This window comes from Varanus komodoensis, unplaced genomic scaffold (genome assembly GCF_004798865.1).
Source record: "Varanus komodoensis strain SLA01 unplaced genomic scaffold, ASM479886v1 scaffold5, whole genome shotgun sequence".
In the NCBI taxonomy this organism is placed as follows: Eukaryota; Metazoa; Chordata; class Lepidosauria; order Squamata; family Varanidae; genus Varanus; species Varanus komodoensis.
The window spans coordinates 21,952,856-21,973,602 of NW_025336087.1; the positions used below are offsets into that span (position 1 = coordinate 21,952,856).

Genomic DNA, 20,747 nt, shown 5'->3' on the forward strand with positions numbered 1-20,747 from the left:
TGAATAGTGTTTTAGGTGAACCACATGCCCATGCAAAATATATCAGGACTTGAATAAGCACTTAAAAGTTCCTCATTAAAAATCAATACGTATTTTAAAGGGTTTCCTGCATATTAAATAGATATAATTTATCTGAGACCTTGGTAAAGGATGGAGTAGAAATGCTTTAAATAAATAAATAAAATAAAATTGAAGACAACATAATTTAAATGTTCACATCTAGGTCAATGTGAGAAGTAGCAACATATGCTGAGTATGTGAAGGGTGGGAATTGATACATCGCATATTTATTTAAAATTGAAAGTAACATATTAAAATTTTTAAAGTTGTAAATATTGCTTTCTCACATATAACTATATAACTTGCACCATTTTTAAACTGAGCAAGTTATAAAATAAAATAAATCACTAACCAAGGCTTGTATTAATGAAGGTACACAAAATGCCCCACAGCTTAATAGTATCTCAGCAAGGAACATCTAATTAAGGTCTACTCAGGAGACAGCCAGTGTGTATTGAAAAGAGTACGTGAGGAATCATGTAACAATTTTCTTGTCAAACAATACTGTAGGAGCCTTAGAAACCTCTTCAGGAGACCTTTTAGAAGTCCTTCTTCTTTGGCTTTCATAGCCCTCTATGGTTTCCTTTATATACTACTGTATGTTCCTAAGAAAAACCAACTTAATAATTCTCTCTTAACTTCTTTGTCACACTCTTTTTTATTAAAGAGAGTACTCTAATATATAAATCTGAGTCTGACCTCTGACCATTCAAGAGAAATCGGATTGAAGAGTAAATCACTTTCATCTTTTATACTTGGGAGGAGAATGCAATAATTAGGGGGCATGGTGAGTTAAATGTTCTTTTCACCCCTAGAAGGAACACCCAGGTGTGCAAAAGAAGCTTTGAAATGAAAATAATTAGTGTTTTCTAATTGGAAATATTCTGAAAAAATGGAAAAATGGTCTTGCTTTTTCTGAGCAAAATGTGCATATGAAATCATAGCACAGACATGAAACTTCATAGATATAGCAAGATTCAAATATGTAATGCATTTGAATATATTTATTTGAAATAAAATATACTCTTAAACATATCTGAGATACAAACATGAATAGATCTATAATATTTATTATTAAACACCACAACCAAGAATAGTAGATCCTTTCAGCACATTGACATTTCAGTAACTTAGCTACCAGAATGTTATTTCCCTTAAGCTTAAAAGTAGAGAACAATGGGTAAAATCCAACATCACATCAGCAACTTCCAGGTGCACAATGAGATATTTTCCTGTTCCTTCTCAAGCATGCTCTGGAAGGTCCCCCAACTCTCTGAAATAGTTTTTGAGGATGTATGAGCAACAAGGAATTAATCCATCCCCATTCTGCAGATGGATAAACTTCCATCAGCAGGCATAATCTTCCCTTAATTCTTCTGTATTTTTTTCCTAAATCACATTTCCTTAAGAAATACACACACACACACACACACAGAGTCCTACATTGCACCCATCTGGACTTCAACTCTATTCCATTCTTAGTTTAAAATCCATCCATATATTTGCAAGTAGTTGATATTCTTTCTCTCACAATTCTTTGAACTACAGATACTAAAACAGTAATAGTAAGAGAAATGTTGTTAAACATGAACACAATCCAGGCAAATTCCCAATGCAAAGGCAGGCTTCTGTTTCACTGTGTTTAGCATTAAGTACAACAAACTTGATGAATCAGCTTTCATTTTTTGATATATGCATTTCGAGAAAAACTACTCTTGAGTTTTTCCGCAGATAACATCCTATAAACAGCAAATGGATCAAATGGAACAAAATAAGCTTAAAAACTTCCCAAATTACCTATGCCAAGACAAGGGGAGTTTGACCCTGTTGGTTCTGTTGGTCTTCTCAGCAGCTTTCAAAATCACTGAAATACCATGGTACCATCTGGGACAACTGCTTGAGCTGGGTGAAAGAGGCACCTCATTGCAGTGGTTCCACTCCTACTCCAGAAAGCTCCAGAAAATAGTGTCCGGGGGATTTTGCTCTGTCCTATGGCTCCTCCAGTATAGGGTTCCTCAGGATCATGCCTTCTCCTGCATGGTATTTAACATCTACATGGAACTGTTGAGTAAGATCTTTCAGAGTTTTGAAGTGTGTTGTTATCAATATGCTGATGACATGCATCGCCAAACAGACTAGCAAAGATGTTTCCAAATATGTCAAGTGGATGTTGGGAATGAAAACATAAACCGGGTACTTTTTATCATATATGGTGGACTTGTGATAAGGCAAAAAAATATTGGGCTAAAATACATAAATGGCTTGAGGAAATGTTACAAAAATCTGAAGTTTTCTTACTAGGCATTGTGCCTGATGATGTTGATAAACAAGCAATGTATTTGATTCTACATGTAATTACTGCGGCAAGGATTGTATTTGCCCAACATTGGAGGAGTGAAGAACCACCCACTGATGAACTGATTTTAAAAAAGATTCTGGACTGTGCTGAAATGGACAAGCTGACTTTGTCTCTGAATGAGAAAGAGGATACATACTTCTATCAAACTTGGAACTCTTTTTATTATTGGCTAGAGAAACGGGACTATGCGTAGGTATGAATATGTCTACGGATTGCTATAAAAAAAAAATAGGGGGCTGACCCAGTAGGTCTGATGTCTCTGATGATTGATGTTTTTTAGGGTTTTTTTTTAGTTTGTAGAAAATAATAATAAAACTTACTTTAAAATATGCTGATAAAATGCTGTTCTTTAGCAGGTGAGGGTATGGATGTGCTGAACTGGTGTCTGAATGCAACAATAAACTGGATGAGGGCTAACAAACTGAAGCTCAATTCAGACAAGACAGAGATACTATTAGTGGGTGGGTGGTTCTCCAAATGGATGATGGGAATTCAACCTGTTCTAGAAGGGGTTCCACTTCCATTGAAAGAGCAGGTGTGTAGCCTGGGGGTGCTCCTTGCACCATCTTGCATCCAAGTAGCTTCAGTGGCTCTGTATGCCTTCTACCAGCTTTGGATGGTGGCTCAGTTACAGCCTTGTCTGGACAGAGACAGCTTGCTATCCGTGATCTATACTCTGTTAAACTCTTAGGCTACTGCAATGAACTCTATATGGGGCTGCTCTTGAAGACTGTTCTGAGACTGCAGCTTGTGTAAAATGTGGCAGTCAGACTAAGAACTCCTCAGACAGTCTAAGAACAGAAAGAACCATCCCAACTGCTGCCCTGTGGTTAGAAGAGTAATCTCAGAAATGGGCTTTCATGGGCACTCCAGGGGATGGAGAAAGAGATTTCACCAGCATATAGAGTATCCTGGTGGCACTTCAGCCTCCCCTCCTCACATTCTGAGTGTTTTGTATGATGAGGACTACATAGGCTCCTCATTTCTCTCTCCATGGATCAGATTCTGTAACCCCTGAGTTTAAGGGCATATTAGCAGCCAAACTGGATTGCATTCTTACTTGTTTCAATTATAAGTACATTGTTAAGGTCTTCCTCTTTGTTCTTTAATTCCATTCAATGCAAGAACCAAAGGGAGGAGTCCTTAAAAAAGAACATCATGAGTCACTCTGGTACAGTTCTTTGAAAGGGAAACATTTGCCTTAAACTGTTTGGAAGACAGTTTTGGTTGCACTGTTCAATACATTAATCCTTCTTATGTATAACCAAAGGCCATTACAGCAAAATAGAATTTATAAAATACAACTGTATATAAACAATATCACAAATTCAAGAGTAAAGAATACTATAATTAAATATAGCAGTAGATTACCTTCAACCATAGGACCATGCCATGCTGTCAAAGGTTGAAGGAAGTCCTAAATTTATACATGAGAGCTACTGAAATGGTTGATAAAGCTGAAACTTACGTTCTTAGCTGCCACAGCAAATCTAATTAATATTCAGTTGATTATCACCCAATTATCCTACCAATAATCCACAGATCATGCAGTGGCTGATCACTGTATTGCTGCAGAATACAGGAGAATAATTTTTCCCAAGGGTCTAGACACAAGGGGTAAAGTAACAAATAATGTAGCTGCACTTTGGTCTAATAATAACCAAGAATATGTTTTTGTTGTGCTAATGTAATTCCCAAGTATACCCCCATTCCAAGATACACAGAAGGCATTATCTAGAATTCAGTTCTGCAACAGCACTGAAATTCTGGAAAAAAATCAGTATCTCAAAGGCTACATTCTCACATCAGTACAAACTATCATAGGCAGTAAGGCATGGTGAATTGGTTGTTGTCCCTGACCCCAGTCTTCCCATTGGTAACCCAGGGAAAACCTCAGGAGGAACAAATCATGCCCTGCCCTCCCTGATGTGAATCATTTTGGCTGGCTGCAGCTTTTTTCCATCTGGGGAAAGCTGTCAAGCTGGCTTGCAGTGAGTTCTGCTTGGACTGGTAGGAGCAGTTCTTTCTAACTGCCACAGCAGCTGTTTATAGTTGCACAGCTTTCCTTTTAAACTGTTTTGCACTAAAAATATTTTTTAAAATTTTTTTAGCTACATTTGTGCATCTGTGAACCTTCGCATTTGTGAGATTTCATGGATTTGAATCCCCAGCTGGTGCACTGTGATGAAAGGTAACAACAGTGAGTCAAAAATGGTTTGTGGCAGCAGAAACCAAAGAGCTGCTTGGACAGTTTGAAGGCAGCTGGCACCAGAAATCAGCCGATAGCTCAAAAGCAAGAGTAGCAAAAAAAAAAGTTTGCTGCTCTTGCGATGGGACTTGCTAACAAGTTCCTTGTACCCACAATGGGGTTACATGTTCAGATGTGGATGATCTGACAACCCATTGTGGGTGCAACAACCTTGAAAACAGCCCATGGGTTGCTTCAAGTGGCTTGTTGCCCATGCACAAGTCACCTTGAAGAAATCAGTCTCAGCTTGCACAGCACAACAGTCCACTGTGGTTAGCCACTCATAATGGATTATCAAGTTGTATAAACCCTGGCAAAATAAGGGGCCTTTGAATGGTTGACCTTAAACCAAACCTATCATGCTGAGACACACATATCAGGTATTACTGCTCTTTTCTCACAGCCATCAGGATCCAAGTCCAATTCTGAAGGGCATGGTAATTGAAAGTAGCTATTATGGGCCAAATTTAATACTATATTAAACCCCATTCCTTAACCATTATAGCAAGGTTAACCTGAAGATACTATAAAATAACCTCAAGAAACAGCATAAAAGCAGGCTTGCTGCTGGACTGGGAGAAGACTCTGTCCAGAACACTCTGCACCCCAAGACTGGGACTGATGAGGAGCCTTGGTGACTGGTGGGGAAAAGGATCGCTGCTCTCCACTTTAAGTCCTGTTGTGACTGCAACTGCCTGCTCCCTTCCAGCTTTCTTCCTGGCCCCAACACAACCCATCGGTGCAGAGTGCCTGCACCTCGCTGAGAAATCCAGGAGCCGCCTTAGCATAATAGCAGGCCTGCTGCTGAGTGACATGTCACCACCAGTGGGTTGTTCTGGCAGGGACATCCCCAAAGGGTGTACACCACTTTGGACTACACCTTTAGGCTGCCACAAAGGTGAGGCTGCACCTCCATTTCTTCCTCACCTTCCCCTTGCTGATATCAACCTATGCATAGTACCATGCCTGATATGGAGGGTAAAGCGCCTGGTGGGGAGATGGTGGGTAGTAGAGGTAGTAGTAGAGGGAGATATGGCAGTGTGAGGAGGCCTGCCAAGGTACAGGGAATGCAGCCCAGCTAGCTATCAGCTGTGCTGGTCCTCCTTCTACCCACTGGTTTGACGGTTGCCATGTCAGCTTGCTTTCACATCTACAGATGCTGCTTTTAAATTTCAGGTCAGTGCAAAGTTAGTGCATGATTAGTTATGGATGAAGCAGCCAACTGGGCATGTACAACCAGGATCTTGTTGGGTGAACACAGAGTAGTCTCTCCCAGTTGTGCCCACCAGGGTACCTGGCTCAGCATTAGGGCAGCCCTGCCGGTCAGTGTCATGAGATAGATTTCTTCCTTTCTCACATTCAAAAACATGGACCTTTCTTGCAAAACACTTACTGACCAAAGCGTTTTCCAGAAGAACAAACACCACACACACACAAGAATCTCTGAACATGCACAGAGCAGTTTGTGGAACCCAATCCAGTATATATTTCTAGGAACTCTGAGTATATTTAGGCTCCTTCCTTTCAGGAGGGGCCTTTTGGAAATGAGCACTTTCTGCATGCAGGTCCCCTGGGCCATCATCCTCTGCCAACATCATGTCATGTGGTTGAGAGCAGTACCTGCATCAGCTGTCTCTGAAAAACTCCCCTGTTCCAAGCCCCCTCCTGATAACTATACATCTTGAATATTCTCAGAGGCTGACTAGGGATGCTCCCTGATCCATCTTTGCCACTTGATGCTAAGGTGGCCTCAGTGGCTCAGAGTGCCTTCTATCAGCTTCAGGTAGTGGCCTAGATACACCCCTACAGATACGCCCCTACCTGGACAGAGATAGCTTGGCTTCAATAATGTATGCTCTAATCTCTATTTCTGCAACATATTCTAATGGGTCTGCCCTTGAAGACAATTCAGAAGCTGCCACTGGTGCAGAACATGGCAGCCAGATTAATAACTCCAACCTGTTGGTCCAAACATATAAGACCAATTCTGGCCTGCCTGCATTGGCTGCCTATAGTCCCAATTCAAGGTGCTGATATTAACCTTTAAACCCTACACTGCTTAGGAGTGTAATGCCTGTTAGAGCACCTTTCCCAACCAATCTACCCAAACACTGTGCTCAACCTCTGGCATCTTCCTCTGCATGTCAACTCCACAAGAGGCTCAGGTGACAACAAGGGATGTTGTGCCCCCTCCCCCAATCTTTGGAACAATGTGCCTTCTGCAGCCCACTGAGCACCAAATTTGCCATCTTTTTGGAGCCAGGTGAAGACCACCCTTTAAGTGGTCTTTAAAGATGTCCTTGGTTATCTAGGGGCCTGAGGGGATTAACCAGGTGATACTTCTTTTTTGCTGGGTCCTTTATTTTTATTGTATATTTTATGGTATTTAAGCCATTTAAAATTCATTTTAATGTTGTTGTATTTATGGTATTTTTATTGCATTTTATTGTTTTTATACATTGTTGTAAGCTGCCCAGAGAGCGTCAGCTTTGAAGTTGTATAGAAATGAAATAAATAATAATAATCTTCCAGGTCATTTAAGCTGCACCAATATTTCAGAAATAGTATGGCAATGTTGGCAATAACAGATGAGAGCTAATGTTTTCCTTTTGAAAAAACATGAATCAGGGTTGCCTATAAGAAAGACTCACAATACAAGCATCCTACTGGGCATTAAATGATCTTCTGATCATTTTAAAAATCTCATCCTTTTTCATGTATGCATTTAATATTTATTACTTACAGTTAAACCTTGACTTTCTCAGATTTAACTTTTGCAGATTTGATTATTTGCGAGTTTCCCAACAACAATTAAATGGGTTTTTTTGTTTGTTTGTTTGTTTTTTGGAGTTTTGTAGCCTACTGTGGGAAATCATCACCATCATAGGGAGGAAGCAAAAGGGGAGAGAAGGAGGAGCTCCAAAGCATGCTTTCTTGCCCTGCCTATCTGGAGAAGGAAATTCCTCCCGTGATTTCTTGGTGCAAACGGAAGGCACTGGTGAGTGAAAAGGAGGGTGAGGAATAAGAACATAAGGATGTAATAAATGAACAAGATGACCCCTGCTACATCAGACCAAGCTCTGAGAGAGGGAGGGAGATGAGATACCGTAAACTCAGAACCCGATACAGCACTATGAGACACAATTATTTAAAATGAAATTCATCTAAAAATTGTGTCCTTTTGTTTAATCTGTGGATTTACACATTTCAGGAAGAAGTCTAACCATGACAATGTGCCACAATGCTGCTTAGCGAATTGTTTTGCCAAAACTGCTGGTTTGTTGACTCCCAGAGGACACAAACAGGTTTCAACTAATACATAAGAAATGTACTGAAAGTACTCTCTCAGCTAAAAAGGGTTGAATTTTTCCCCTTTTATATACTTACTAATTGTGCCCTGAATCAAAACAAAGGTTACTGGTAAGATAAAATAATAGCATTTTCTTATCTTCAGCATTGGTTTCAGCAGGAAATAGTCATTCCTTTGCCAATGCTGCGCAATTGTAACAGGTCTCAGAAACAGACAGGTTGCTGGAAACCCTCAATATTAAGGGTAATTATAATGGATGTTATTTTTTCTCTTTTCATTTTAAAGCAATGGTCATCCTATATTTAGTACTGAACATCACATTAGTTTTACAGCACAACAGTAAACCCACAGTTTTCCCCAGGTTTTAACTTTCTTGGATTTTTTTAGCAAGTACTTATCTGATAAACTGATAAAGATCATTCCTTCTCATTGACAGTGAAGGTGGAGAACTCAGAAATAGGGAATTGGTTTCTGCATACTGGAAGGAATCATCAGTTATGCCAAATCATATTAATTTGTAAACTAAATGATTATTTTAAGAGAACAAAAACAAATTACAGTTCAAGCACTTGTAAGCTTTCTGAACCTACAAAATAATGTTTGAGGAAAGAAGTAGGTGGGAAATTAACCTGCTATTTAAAAAAAATAATTGAACAAATTTTAGCAACTCAGAAGGATTAAGCAATGTATATTATAGTGGGAAATAACACTTCCCAACAATATGTGAGGAAGTTTCAGCAGCTGTAAATTACTGAGGCAGTCAGACAGAAAGAAAGAAGCAGTTAGGCACCCCTCTATTGTAACTGGTTACCACTCCACCTGAGAGCCCCCCCCACCACCACCAATTGCTACTGCTGAGGTTTGTAAAGAAGCAGCTTTTCTACTGTGTTTAAATCTAACTCCATGGCTTGCTGAACTTTGCAGCTAAGAATCTAGTCCCTAGATTTGCTTTTTACCCTCTCCCTCCTAATCCTCTGTGTGTGTGTGTGTGCGCGCGCGCGTGCGTGCGTGCACATGTGTGTGATACCTTTCAAATGACAATCCTGTGGGCAGGAGCTGTTTTATGTCATAGCATTGTTAAGATGTTCTGAAAAGTAGGATTAAAAAAAGCTGCAACTAGGAAATGTATTACCCTTTCAACTTCCATGAACTTAGTAAGGCAGATTTGTTTGTATGAGAGCTTTACATTTTCAGGAATGTTATTTAAGTTGTATTTTGGTACTACGCTTCTGTTTGTGATCTTTTTCAGCTTTACTTGGAATTTTGATATTAATAGTTCCTGGTCACTACTAGGTATGTGTGAGGAATCCATTTGGGTGTAGGAAATTCCGGACAAATGCATGCAGCATTTGTGCTGCACTTGCCAGGAATCAAGCCCAAAATGCTGCACAAGCAAAGTTCCTCTTTCACTCCACCTGCAGCAGTCCAAATGGCTGCTACATTTGGTGAAGAAAATGAATACTGCTAGTATTCTCTCCTGTTCAACCATGCATGAGCACAGGGAGCATCTCTTCCTCCCAATGTGTAGCAGCTATCTGGGTTGCTGCACCTGGTGTGAAAGATGGCTGTTCATGTATGTTTCACTACGAGTGGACAGGCAATGTCCCTCTTCCATTCAATCTGTTAGCAATGTTTGCTGGTTTCCATTTGTACAACTTTCATGTTACAAGCATTGCTGTTTGTAGAACCTTTATTCTACAAGCATTGACTGACTTCCCTTTGGTTCAGCTTGTAAAACCAGAACAGGCACAAGTAAAAGCATGCAAATACTAGAGTGACAGATTTTGCCAATCTGTTCCCAGTCTTGTTTGGCAGTAAGGATACAGATTCTTCATCTCCTACTTCCAGTTACATAGTCTATTTGCTTTCTATACTGTCTAGCTGGTGTATACAGCCAACTGATCAAATGACTTAAAGATGTGTTCACAATAAACAGAATGTTGGCTTCACAGTATTCTATGAATTGTTCTTCTGCTTCTTTTCTGACTTGTAAGCCAAATTTTTCCACAACATTTGATTCTGCTTGGCTTTCTATTTTTACATTCCAGTTATCTATGATAATCGGCATGTTTTGTTTTGATGTGTTATCAATTTCCTCTTGGATACCTGCATAAAATTTTCAAGTTCTTTTTCTTAGTATCTGTTATAGGAGTTGTCATGCGGCCCAATTCTCCTCCTGCGCAAGCACGCTAATACTGGAGCTTGCTGAGATTCCACAATTTCATCTTGACTGAGTTTGAATTCCCATCAAAGCTACGGACTGCTTGTGCACATTCTGGCACATTCTGCACACACCCAACAGGAGTGTCTTGGTGAGTGATGGTTATTGATAGGGTTTCCAAGAATTCTGGCTGATATGACCTGGTTGGACTTTGCATGATAGCCTTTTACTGCTTGTGTTACATCTTGCCTCAATATCAGAACCAATCCATTTCTTCTGAGTTTGTAATTTTTAGACTAAAACTCAGTGTGTCTGACTGAAAACATCCCATTCCAATTTAGTTCTCTCACACCAAGTACTGCCATTTTCACCATTTTATTTCCTGCTTTATGGTTTCTAGTTTGCTTTGATTCACACTTCTCATGTTCCATGTTCTGCTGGTATGAGCTGTGAAGCACTGGACATTCCTTTTACTTCTGTGCATGTCAGCCGCTACAATTCCTTTAGATTTAATTTAACTGTATTATTAATAATAGCACTTACTCATACATATCCTTACTTTTCCCCAGTAGTTGGCTGAATGCCTTGGAGTGTCATCTCCTGGTACTATCTCATGTTTCATTTTGGAATTTTTCATCATAGGCTTTTCCAGGTAGAAAACATTCAGAACATTCATACAAAAAAATGAAATTGCAAACCCAAGTCAAAATGTTGTTGCGAAGAAATTGTTGGAGAGTTATGTTAAATATAAGTATTAAAAATTAAATTAAAATGCTACAGACATCCACAGGGTGTTTCTTTCCCTTATCTATGTTCAATCTGTATGGCATTTTTAACTGACGTATTTTAGAATGATATTTAGCAACTACAAACAAAAACACATTCAAGATAAAGCCCTTGATTAAACAGCATAATGTGTATTTAAGCAAAGAATAAGGTTGTTTCAATTTTGACTAACCTGTAGAGTAACAGAATCTCAGCAAGTCTAGAGAATTTCTTAGCACAAAAACTATTCCTTCATTTGTCTATGTAAGGCAACAATCTAAAGTAATCTTCCAAACAATTCCACAAGAGGTAGTTTCCCCTGCTTGCTCTTCCTGCCTTGTTTCCTCTTATGAAACTTCTGCTATCAATTTACTTTCCTTTGCCAGTGTGGGGCTATCCCAAGTATCTGCCAATAGCATTGGATACTGAACTACAAATTGAAATGCCATTGGAGATGCCAGTATTAAGGAATGTGGATGAGTTTCTGAGTTTCCCAGCAGTAGCCATGTTACTATTTAGTTATTTCATTTTTATACTTCCTGTAGCTGAAGTCCTCTGGGCAGTTTGAGTGTTAAGAGTGCCCAGCCCACAAAGAGACATGGGAGTGCTGACTGAGACATAGATCCCCCCCACCCCATTGGCTCTTGAAGCCCCTAGTGCATTGCTGCAAGATAGCTATGCAAGTAGACGTGTAGGCATATGTCTGTGCAGTCAGGGAGTAGGTAGTGCTAAACATAGTGAAGAGAAGGCATCTGGGGAAGGGTGCTATGGGAGGTAGGGGGCACAGCTGTAGGGCATAAGAGACTTATATTTATCAACATATGGAACTCTTTCCTCTCTGGCACAGAGAAACCCTTTCCCTGCATCCGAGTCCCATTACACTTAAGAAATAAAGATGGTTTGCAACAGTGGAGTGGCTCTTATGGGGAGGGCCAGCTGTGGAGCGGTTAGGGGCAGTGCCAGATGAGGCCTCTCACAACATGGAACCTCTTCTAAAGATGGGGATGTGGGATAGTGAACAAGGCTGCCTGCAGTCATGGCACAGGATGGGACGGGGAGGGCACAGTCTGCACTGATGACCTGTGTCCCCATGGTAGCATAAGTGAGTTCAGGCAACAGTGGACATAGTGCAGGAAGGGAAGGGTGAGGAAAAGATGTGGGTGGGTATGCTTATATTTTGGCATTAAGCATGGCAGCACAGGGGAGTGCTACTCTAGTAAGTAAGTGGCTGCTTTGACTAAGCAAAAGAAAAACAAAAACAAGAATAGCTGACTAAGGATATACCCAAGGGAGTGTGTGGGCCAATGAGAGAGAAGCAAGTAATGTAAAATCAGTATACCATGGGATTAAATTTCAGCAATAGAGGCTGATAGGATACCTGCCATTAGGAGGAATGATGGTAGAAGGTAAAAATCATGCAAGCATGGAAAGAATATGATAGTCTGAACCAAACAACCAGGTAAGAAATGACACCATGTGGTAACTGCTTGGTAACCACACAACATGGTTTAGCACTATGTCTGAATGTAACCACTGTGTTGCACAAGGCTTGACCCTTCAAGTTTGGAGCCATCATAAACCTGTACTTGCAGGAAATAGTTATTGCACCCAATACCTGTAAGAGAAATTAAAGGAGAAATGCAAATAAAACAACTAATGAACATAAAATAAAATGCCACTAACCCCCAACAGGAGCTAATCTTCTGTGTTTCTTTAAGCTCTTGCTTGCCTTAACACCATGTAATGCATTTTCTTTAAACTGAAGCTCACAAAGTGTTTCAAGAAGAAGAGTCATTTCTTCAGTGATGGTATCCAAATAAGTTTCATTAATAAACTTCAGTGTTGAAGGAGAATCAATAATTCCACTTAGTATATACAAATCTTCTTTTATCATTGCACACATGGCAGGAATTGAACTTTCATAACCATGAACCATCTTTTCAAAGTTTGTTTCTCCACTGCTTTCTAGAACACATTTCTGCAAAAGATCACTAACCAATTTATTCTGCATATTTTGATATTTGGCTAGAACTTCTGACTCAGGATAAAGAAATAAAAGCTGCTGTAGACATCGAGTTTTAAAGTGCAATTGCTCTTGTAAAGTACCAGTTTTTGCTTCCTCATGATTTTGTAACTGGTTTACTAAGAAGCGCCGTAGATGTAACCTTATATCATCCCAAATACATTGAACATCCATTGCAGAATCATCTTCAATACCATGAAGGGAAGCACCAGAGGTAAATTCAAAAGATGCCCCACTTGGAGTACACGGGAATAAGACACCACACTGACTAGAGAGATCAAGGAGGAAGTGAAGAATAATTTCTTCTTGGTTTTGTTCATTCTTCATTAAGCCTTGCTAAGAAAGGATAAATAATAGTATATTAAGATATTATATAACTCTCTTTAAAGTAAGTAATTATACATTTAATGATATGAAATATTGTTAATGACTACCTACAAAAGGAATGTTTCCAATACAGACATTGTATTTTGCCAACTTTTTTCTAACACCTAAGCCAAATATCTTTCCTGATAAAGGTGTGGGGGGGGGGGGGAGAGAAAGAAGAAATGTAATTTTAGAGTGCAATTGTATATACACTTACTTGAGAATGAGTAATAAAATTCAGTGTGGTTTATTTCTGAGTAATGGGTTTTAATTTCAAGGATTAGAAAGTTAATATTATTCATTCCATATAAGGAGTTTCTTGGTTCTCTCTGAGGTCAACTTGCAACAACAACCTATTAGATCAAAAGAATGCTCCGAGACACTACAAGTATGATATTTTGATGGACTAATTAAACTTTAACCCACAATATGTGTCTACCATCTATACAATTTATACACTTGCATATAAACAACCTAAATGAATTTGGTTTTAAGACCTCAGACTCTGGGTTAACAGGTACAGAAGCAGCTTTCTTGAAGATACACAGTTTAGTGAAACATAAGATTGCAATGAATAGCAATACGCACACATTAACACACTTAAAATGTATAGGCTGCCAAAAATTAAGATAGCAGTTTGAAATGCTAGAATATCTTGCAACACTAAATGTAATGGTGACTGTCCTAGCAATGACACATAAGAGCTTCTGAAAAACTTATCAGGACCCAATTTACAAAATACCTTTTGCCTGCATGATAAGTCTTTGCCTTCTGACAATGCAAGCAAATATAATGAAACATTTTAGCAGCTGTGAAACATAGCTGATAGCAATTTCCATGATTGAATACCTGGGCTTACTGTAGAACCATAGAATTAAATGGAATTTGTTAGTCATAACTTACTTATACCATTATTTCAATTTAATTTCCAAGTCTGGATCCATCCTTCAGTACTATATTTTTATATAATAGGGGCATCTTCATGTGTCTATGGTATATTAATTTTACAGACAAAAACCCATCAAAATGTTTTCAACTGTGATTTGCAGTTCATAGAAATGATTTTCCTAACCTTCTGGCCATATGAACAACTATAAGAAATCCAATGTTTAAACAAATCTTAATTTCTTATGATACTGTAAAACATGCCATTTTATGAAAAATAGCACAAGTACTTAATAACTCTCCAAGCCTTCCAATAGGTTTCACTATCCTGGAATAAGAAAGCCAAAAGTGTCTTCCACAAGGAAGTTCCTAGTGCTGCTTTTGAAGTTTAAATGGAAACATTTTCAATTACAGAAGCCTATCTAAACCTAAGCAGCATTCAAAGTCTTTTCAAATTGAAAATATATTCCTAAAATGGTCACTAGCATGCTTGTACAAGCGATCTTGGAGTTGGTACTCCTAAAAGATGAGTCCCTGCAGCTGACTTTGAAGCTTTGCAAGCTTAGTTTCATATTTCAAAGTCTTTTTGAACACTGCCTATGTTAAGACAGGCTTTTGTATTTGAAAGTCAAAGTTTTTGAAAGCTTCAAACGGTGCTGCTGCTGCCTTTCAGAAGAAGCAGATCCAAAATGGTGGTCACCAGATCTTTTAGAGCAGACTGTATGTCTCTCACAAGTGTATTTTGCTACTAGTAAGCACGAAAGTCAGCTTAGCCTAGATGCTTATATAGAGTACAATTTTACAAATGTTAATCACTTAATATGTTATCAATAATAACTTTAATAATGTAACTGAATACATTCATTAATTTCCTCAAATGTTACATTGAAAATTCTAAGGATTCCTGAAGTAATCTTATGGAACATAGTCTTCTTAACCAATCCAATTACAAATTTTACCTTGTTTGATCACAAATCAAAATATATTCAGTCTTTGCAAAACAAATATATTGAACAGGTTGTATTCAACAATGTCTCTCTGCCAGCAGAATACACTTTATTTGCAGAACATATTATTCTTCTCCCCTGCATGCCCCTAAAGGATGGGGTGGGGAGGAAAAAAAGAGACGGTCCTCTTGCACTGGTGAAAGTCCACTGGCCTGATATTGGCTTTAACCCATTATCAGAATCTAGAACTCTGATCTTGTAATAGCTTCTTCCCATTACGTATAATTGAGTTCAGCATGGTTTTAAAAAATGCTAGCAAATAGAAAGTTAATTGGGGCAACTGAGTTGTCCAATTTCAAAATGTGTATGGCAACTACAGATTCCTTTATCTTATATCATATATTTTATGTAATATATGTCCATGAATATACAATAGGCAAAAAGAGTAACCAATAAGCCAACACTACCCATCTGAAATGCATTCACAACAAACTATGAAACACAGAAAATAGTGTATTAAAATCAGGGAATCATTTTCAAGCTATGACATAAAATAGCATTTTCACCAGTGTCTGAAGAAATTCGATCAATTCTCCATGAGGTGTTAAAGAAGGCTTGAGTGAGGTGAAACTGCAATTATTTAACCACTGCAGACAGTCAGCTGTGTCCTGTAGCAACTCATCAGAACACATCTCATTTATTTCCAATTGTAGCTCTTTAAGACACTGTTCCATGCTAAAACAAAAAGAAAAGCAAACATTTTGAACCATTTAAAAATAAATACTTAATTCTTTACAGCAAGGTATGCAACATTATCAAATACAGTAAAACTTTGGATTGCGAGCATAATTCGTTCCGGAAACACGCTTGTAATCCAAAGCATTTGTATATCAAAGCAAATTTCCCCATAAGGAAAATAAGGTTAATCTGTTCTGTAACTTTTTTTTTAATCACAAAAATTTGAAGCGGGTGCGCTCGGAGGGGGGAGATGGGCACGATCGCGAGCACGCTCGGTGGGGGTGGGCACAATCACGGGTGGAAGACGCGCGATCGCGGGCGCAATCAGGGGGGGAAGATGATGCTGGACTCACACCCGCAGCGAGAGAGAGAAGAACCAGCGCTCAGTGGTATTGTGACGCTCGCCAGGCAAAGCGCACGTAATACTTGTACTGCAAGCCATTGCTCGTTTATCAAGTTAAAATTTAGAAAAACTTTTTGCTCATCTTCAAAACACTCGCAGACCAAGTTACTCAAAATCCAAGGTTTTACTGTAGTACGAATCATATTAACAACAATAACATTTTACCAATGACATGCCGTGGGTGTTTTAATGTAGTGGGGCTTAATCATCAACTTATAACTGTAAAAAAACTGGATGCATATGCTCTATGAAAGCTATTTCCATATTTCTAAGGAGTTCCATTTATGTGAACACTCAAAGATTAGGGTTGAGAGGAACCCTTTCAAACCCATCCCTCTAGCAACCGTAGACTTCTCATGCTTGGACCAGTCCTTCAAAACAAGCTGAGCAAAGTGGAAGTCTGCAAATGCTCATGGAACCCCAGTTGCACAAGTGGCAACCTTGCTCATCAGGAGTGGCTGCAGGATGCAGAAAGTGGGCACTGTGAGTGCACCAGCCACCATTCCCATTCTCTTTCTGCTGCTGGCAGTGGTGCACAGTGGATAGGGACACTGCTTGAACAGAGCATGGGCCTTGATGGAGTTTGGAGTCTGGGGAGTTTAGCCCAGGGAATCCAATAGATTCCCATCTCCAAACAGATTCCTCCACCATCCCTATCCAAGGCAGATGGCACTTAAGAAAACTTAGTGTCTGTAAACTGAAACAAAAAGAATACCAAATTCACATGTACACCAAAGAGATCTAAATACAGTGTGATTATTAGAGAAGAAATCATGAGATAATGGTGGGCAGCTCATATTTTATTATGCTGCAAATAAGTAATATAAGGTGGGGAAATGGAGGCTCGGGATGGAATATGAAAACCTGGTGCAGCTTTTCTTATATGCCAAGTGCTTACACTAACTCACAAGACTATTTGGATCTTTACCTGTATAAACTTTATCTTACTATTAAATTTTGAATATGTGATTATAAACTTAAACATCTGGAATGAACATCACAGCAGTACATCCAAACTGTACTAGTGACAATTGTATATAAATAAAAGATTCTTTCAACAGAAATCATGTGTGTGTGGCCTATAAAATACAGTAAGTCTTTTCAAGAAATCTCTGAGCATGAATGAGTTTGAAATGGTGCCCCTGAAACCAATATCTCCTCTTTATCAAAGAGCTTTTTCATGAGTGTAAGTACTTTTATGGAAAACAATACCCTGATGTACTCCATTTTATGAATACTGGTTCTATACATGATAAAAGATAGGGACAAATCTTTGTAACTTCTGCAACCCTCTCTTAGGACTCTGAAACATGAGTCACTAGCCAAATATCTGTGATATTTTGTCAAAGACTTCTATGTGTCTTACTAAAGAAATCACCATGTTGTGAATCAGTATAGCTCAACCGTAGCTCTTTTAGCAAAATTTGGTTCCATTAAGAATAGATTTCATGCTAATCTGGATAACTAATAAATATAAACCCACAACAGGTAACAACAAAATACTACAGTTCAGTAACTTGTCTTAACACTGATTAAAGGATTACACAGGTAAATTCTAAGAGGTTTCACAGAAGTATAATACACAATACTTGATCACAGTGTAGTAAGTATTCATGTCTGTCTGCAACTGTTATTTCTAAATTTGATTAAAAACATTGCCTATTTTTGTCACATGATAATTATCATAAAGTATGGAGGTGCCATTTGATCATATATTTATTGAGATACTGTATTTATTTATACTATTTATACAACAGAAATTGTTTGGTTTATAGAATAAAATAATAAAATTTTAAAATTACATTACAATAAAATCCAGCAAGCACACAAGTTACGGTAAAAACAAAATAATGATGAAGTTAAACAAGTACAAATAGTATAACTAGCACAAACTCCAGTGAATGACTGTCATCATAAATAAAATATTTTTGAATCTGTTTATTGGGAAGAAACCAAATTACAAGTAATAGCTTTCCTAAGATAAAAAATGCCTTAATTAAATGCCCTCAGCAAATATGAAGTCAATAACCAGGATTACAGTTATTATTTTTTATGATAAAACTCTTTATACTGATACCATTTCTGCCTGACAGAGAGGATGTTTTCCAGATTATTACTGTCCTATGGAAAGAAATACTTTTACCAAGTCCTATAAAACATTATATTGTAGCAATAAATGTGAGTTGTATGAACAGTGCACATAAACACCAATGAAAAAGTACATTCACGTGAAGATTCTCAGACAAAACAACTGACAGCATAAACAAGAAATTTTGCACATTGTCCTATTGATATGCAGACCAACTAAAATACAGTTACAAAATGGAGACTATAGGTAAGGATAGAAAATTCTACAAAATAATCTCATAATAATGCACAATATATGCACAATCTCTAATACCATAAGAAAAATACAACTTGATTAACAAGATGTGAAGGGAAACTATTTGTATACATTTCCCATACTTTCCTATGAATGTGCACAGTAGTTAGCATTTACATCTATTTTTCATTTTCGTCACATTAACTACAACAAGAATAGCAGCAGAAGATAGCTAGGAAGTAATACTGTACTGAAGATCTGCCAGCTGAAATGTTAAAGAATTCAATGTAAACTCTACACACGCATAACACAAGTTATGCCACTGGCACAAAAAACAGGCTAACAAAAATACCCAGATGTACTGTCAGTGGTGATGTTGGGTAGAATAATTCCCATTGTTTTATATTCCCATAGCAAATTTTCCATTACGGAAGTTTATTAGTAACAATGAATGAATGCCAAACACAGATGCAGTATTAGGCAACACTGGCAGTTTCAAAGTTGTAATTATGTGAGAGAATGCATATATGTCACTGAAATACATACATGTCTTAGAGTAAAATGGAACTAATCAATAGTGACAACAAAACTGAAGGTGCTTCAACAACCTTAGTGGAAGAAGACTGCTGCAAACATATGCACAGTTCACTGAATTGCTAAAATTAATTAGTATGTTGGCAGTTCTCAGAATCTCTTTTTTCCTTAAATTTAAACAATGTTAGGGAAGTGCATGCTATTGTATTTAATTTTTTGGAACTATTCTAACGTAACTTTCCACATACTATAGCATTTACATCACATTATGTATATCTCATTTTTTCTTCAAATGTTTCAGCTCAAATATACAGAGGCAGAAGAGATTAAGAAGAGGTGGCAAGATTACACAGAGGAACTATGCAAGAAACAGCTTAACGTCCCTGATAACCATGATGGGGTGGTCACTGACCTCGAGCCAGACATCCTGGAATGTGAAGTCAAATGGACCTTAGGAAGTCTGAACAACAACAAAGCTAGTGGAGGTGACAGTATTCTAGCTGAGCTATTCAAAATCTTAAAAGACAATGCAGTAAAAGTGCTACACTCAATTTGCCAGCAAATTGGAAAACTCAACAGTGGCCACAGGATTGGAAAGGGTCAGTTTACATTCCGATCCCAAAGAAGGGCAATGCCAAAGAATGTTCAAACCACCGCACCATTGCACTCATTTCCCATGCTAGTAAAGTTATGCTCAAAATCCTACAAGCTAGGCTCCAGCAGTATGTGGACCAAGAACTACCAGAAGTACAGGCAGGATTTCGAAGAGGGAGAGGAACTAGAGATCAAATTGCCAACATACGCTGGATCATGGAGGAAGCTAGGGAGTTCCAGAAAAACATCTGCTTCTGCTTTATTGACTATGTTAAAGCCTTTGTGTGGATCACAACAAATTGTGGCAAGTTCTTAAAGACATGGGAATACCAGATCATCTTATTTGTCTCTTGAGAAACCTATATGCGTGTCAAGAAGCAACAGTAAGAACTGGACATGGAACCACTGATTGGTTCAAAATTGAGAAAGGAGTTTGGCAAGGCAGTATACTGTTGCTCTGCCTATTTCACTTATATGGAGAGCACATCATGAGAAAGACGGGACTAGATGAATCACCAATTGGAATTAAGACTGCTGGGAGAAATAGCAACAACCTCAGATATGCAGATGATACCACTCTAATGGCAGAAAGTGAAGAGGAACTAAGGAGCCTCTTGATGCGGCTGAAGGAAGAGAACACAAAAGTTGGCTTGAAACTCAGCATTAAGAAAACTAAGATCATGGCATCCAGTCCTCTCACTTCCTGGCAAAGAGATGGGGAAGAAATGGAGGTAGTGACAGATTTTATTTTCCTGGGCTCCAAGATCACCGCAGATGGGGACTGCAGCCATGAAACTAAAAGACGCTTGCTCCTGGGGAGGAAAGCTATGGCAAATCTAGACAGCATACTAAAAAGCAGAGACTTCACCCTGCCAACAAAAGTGCATATAGTCAAGGCTATGGTTTTCCCAGTTGCAATGTATGGCTGTGAAAGTTGGACCATAAGGAAGGCTGAGTGCTGAAGAATTGAGGCCTTTGAATTGTGGTCCAAGGGACTCGCAGGAGTCTCCTCCAGCACCACAATTCAAAGG

General features: G+C 38.5%; 1 protein-coding gene across 8 annotated transcripts in view; it reads right to left on the minus strand.

The window, feature by feature from the left end:
- Positions 1-20,747, minus strand: part of KIAA0825 (KIAA0825 ortholog) — a 255,517-nt gene that overhangs the window by 191,315 nt on the left and 43,455 nt on the right. For all 8 annotated transcript variants that reach the window (XR_006416232.1, XM_044445741.1, XM_044445742.1 and 5 more), the window contains 2 exons: positions 15,691-15,859; positions 12,587-13,262 (listed from right to left, as the gene is read on the minus strand). Coding sequence is in view for 7 of the 8 variants with exons in the window: in XM_044445742.1 (XP_044301677.1) it covers positions 12,587-13,262; positions 15,691-15,859 (845 nt within the window). In the remaining variant the exon portion in view is untranslated. The remainder of the gene's footprint in view (positions 1-12,586; positions 13,263-15,690; positions 15,860-20,747) is intronic.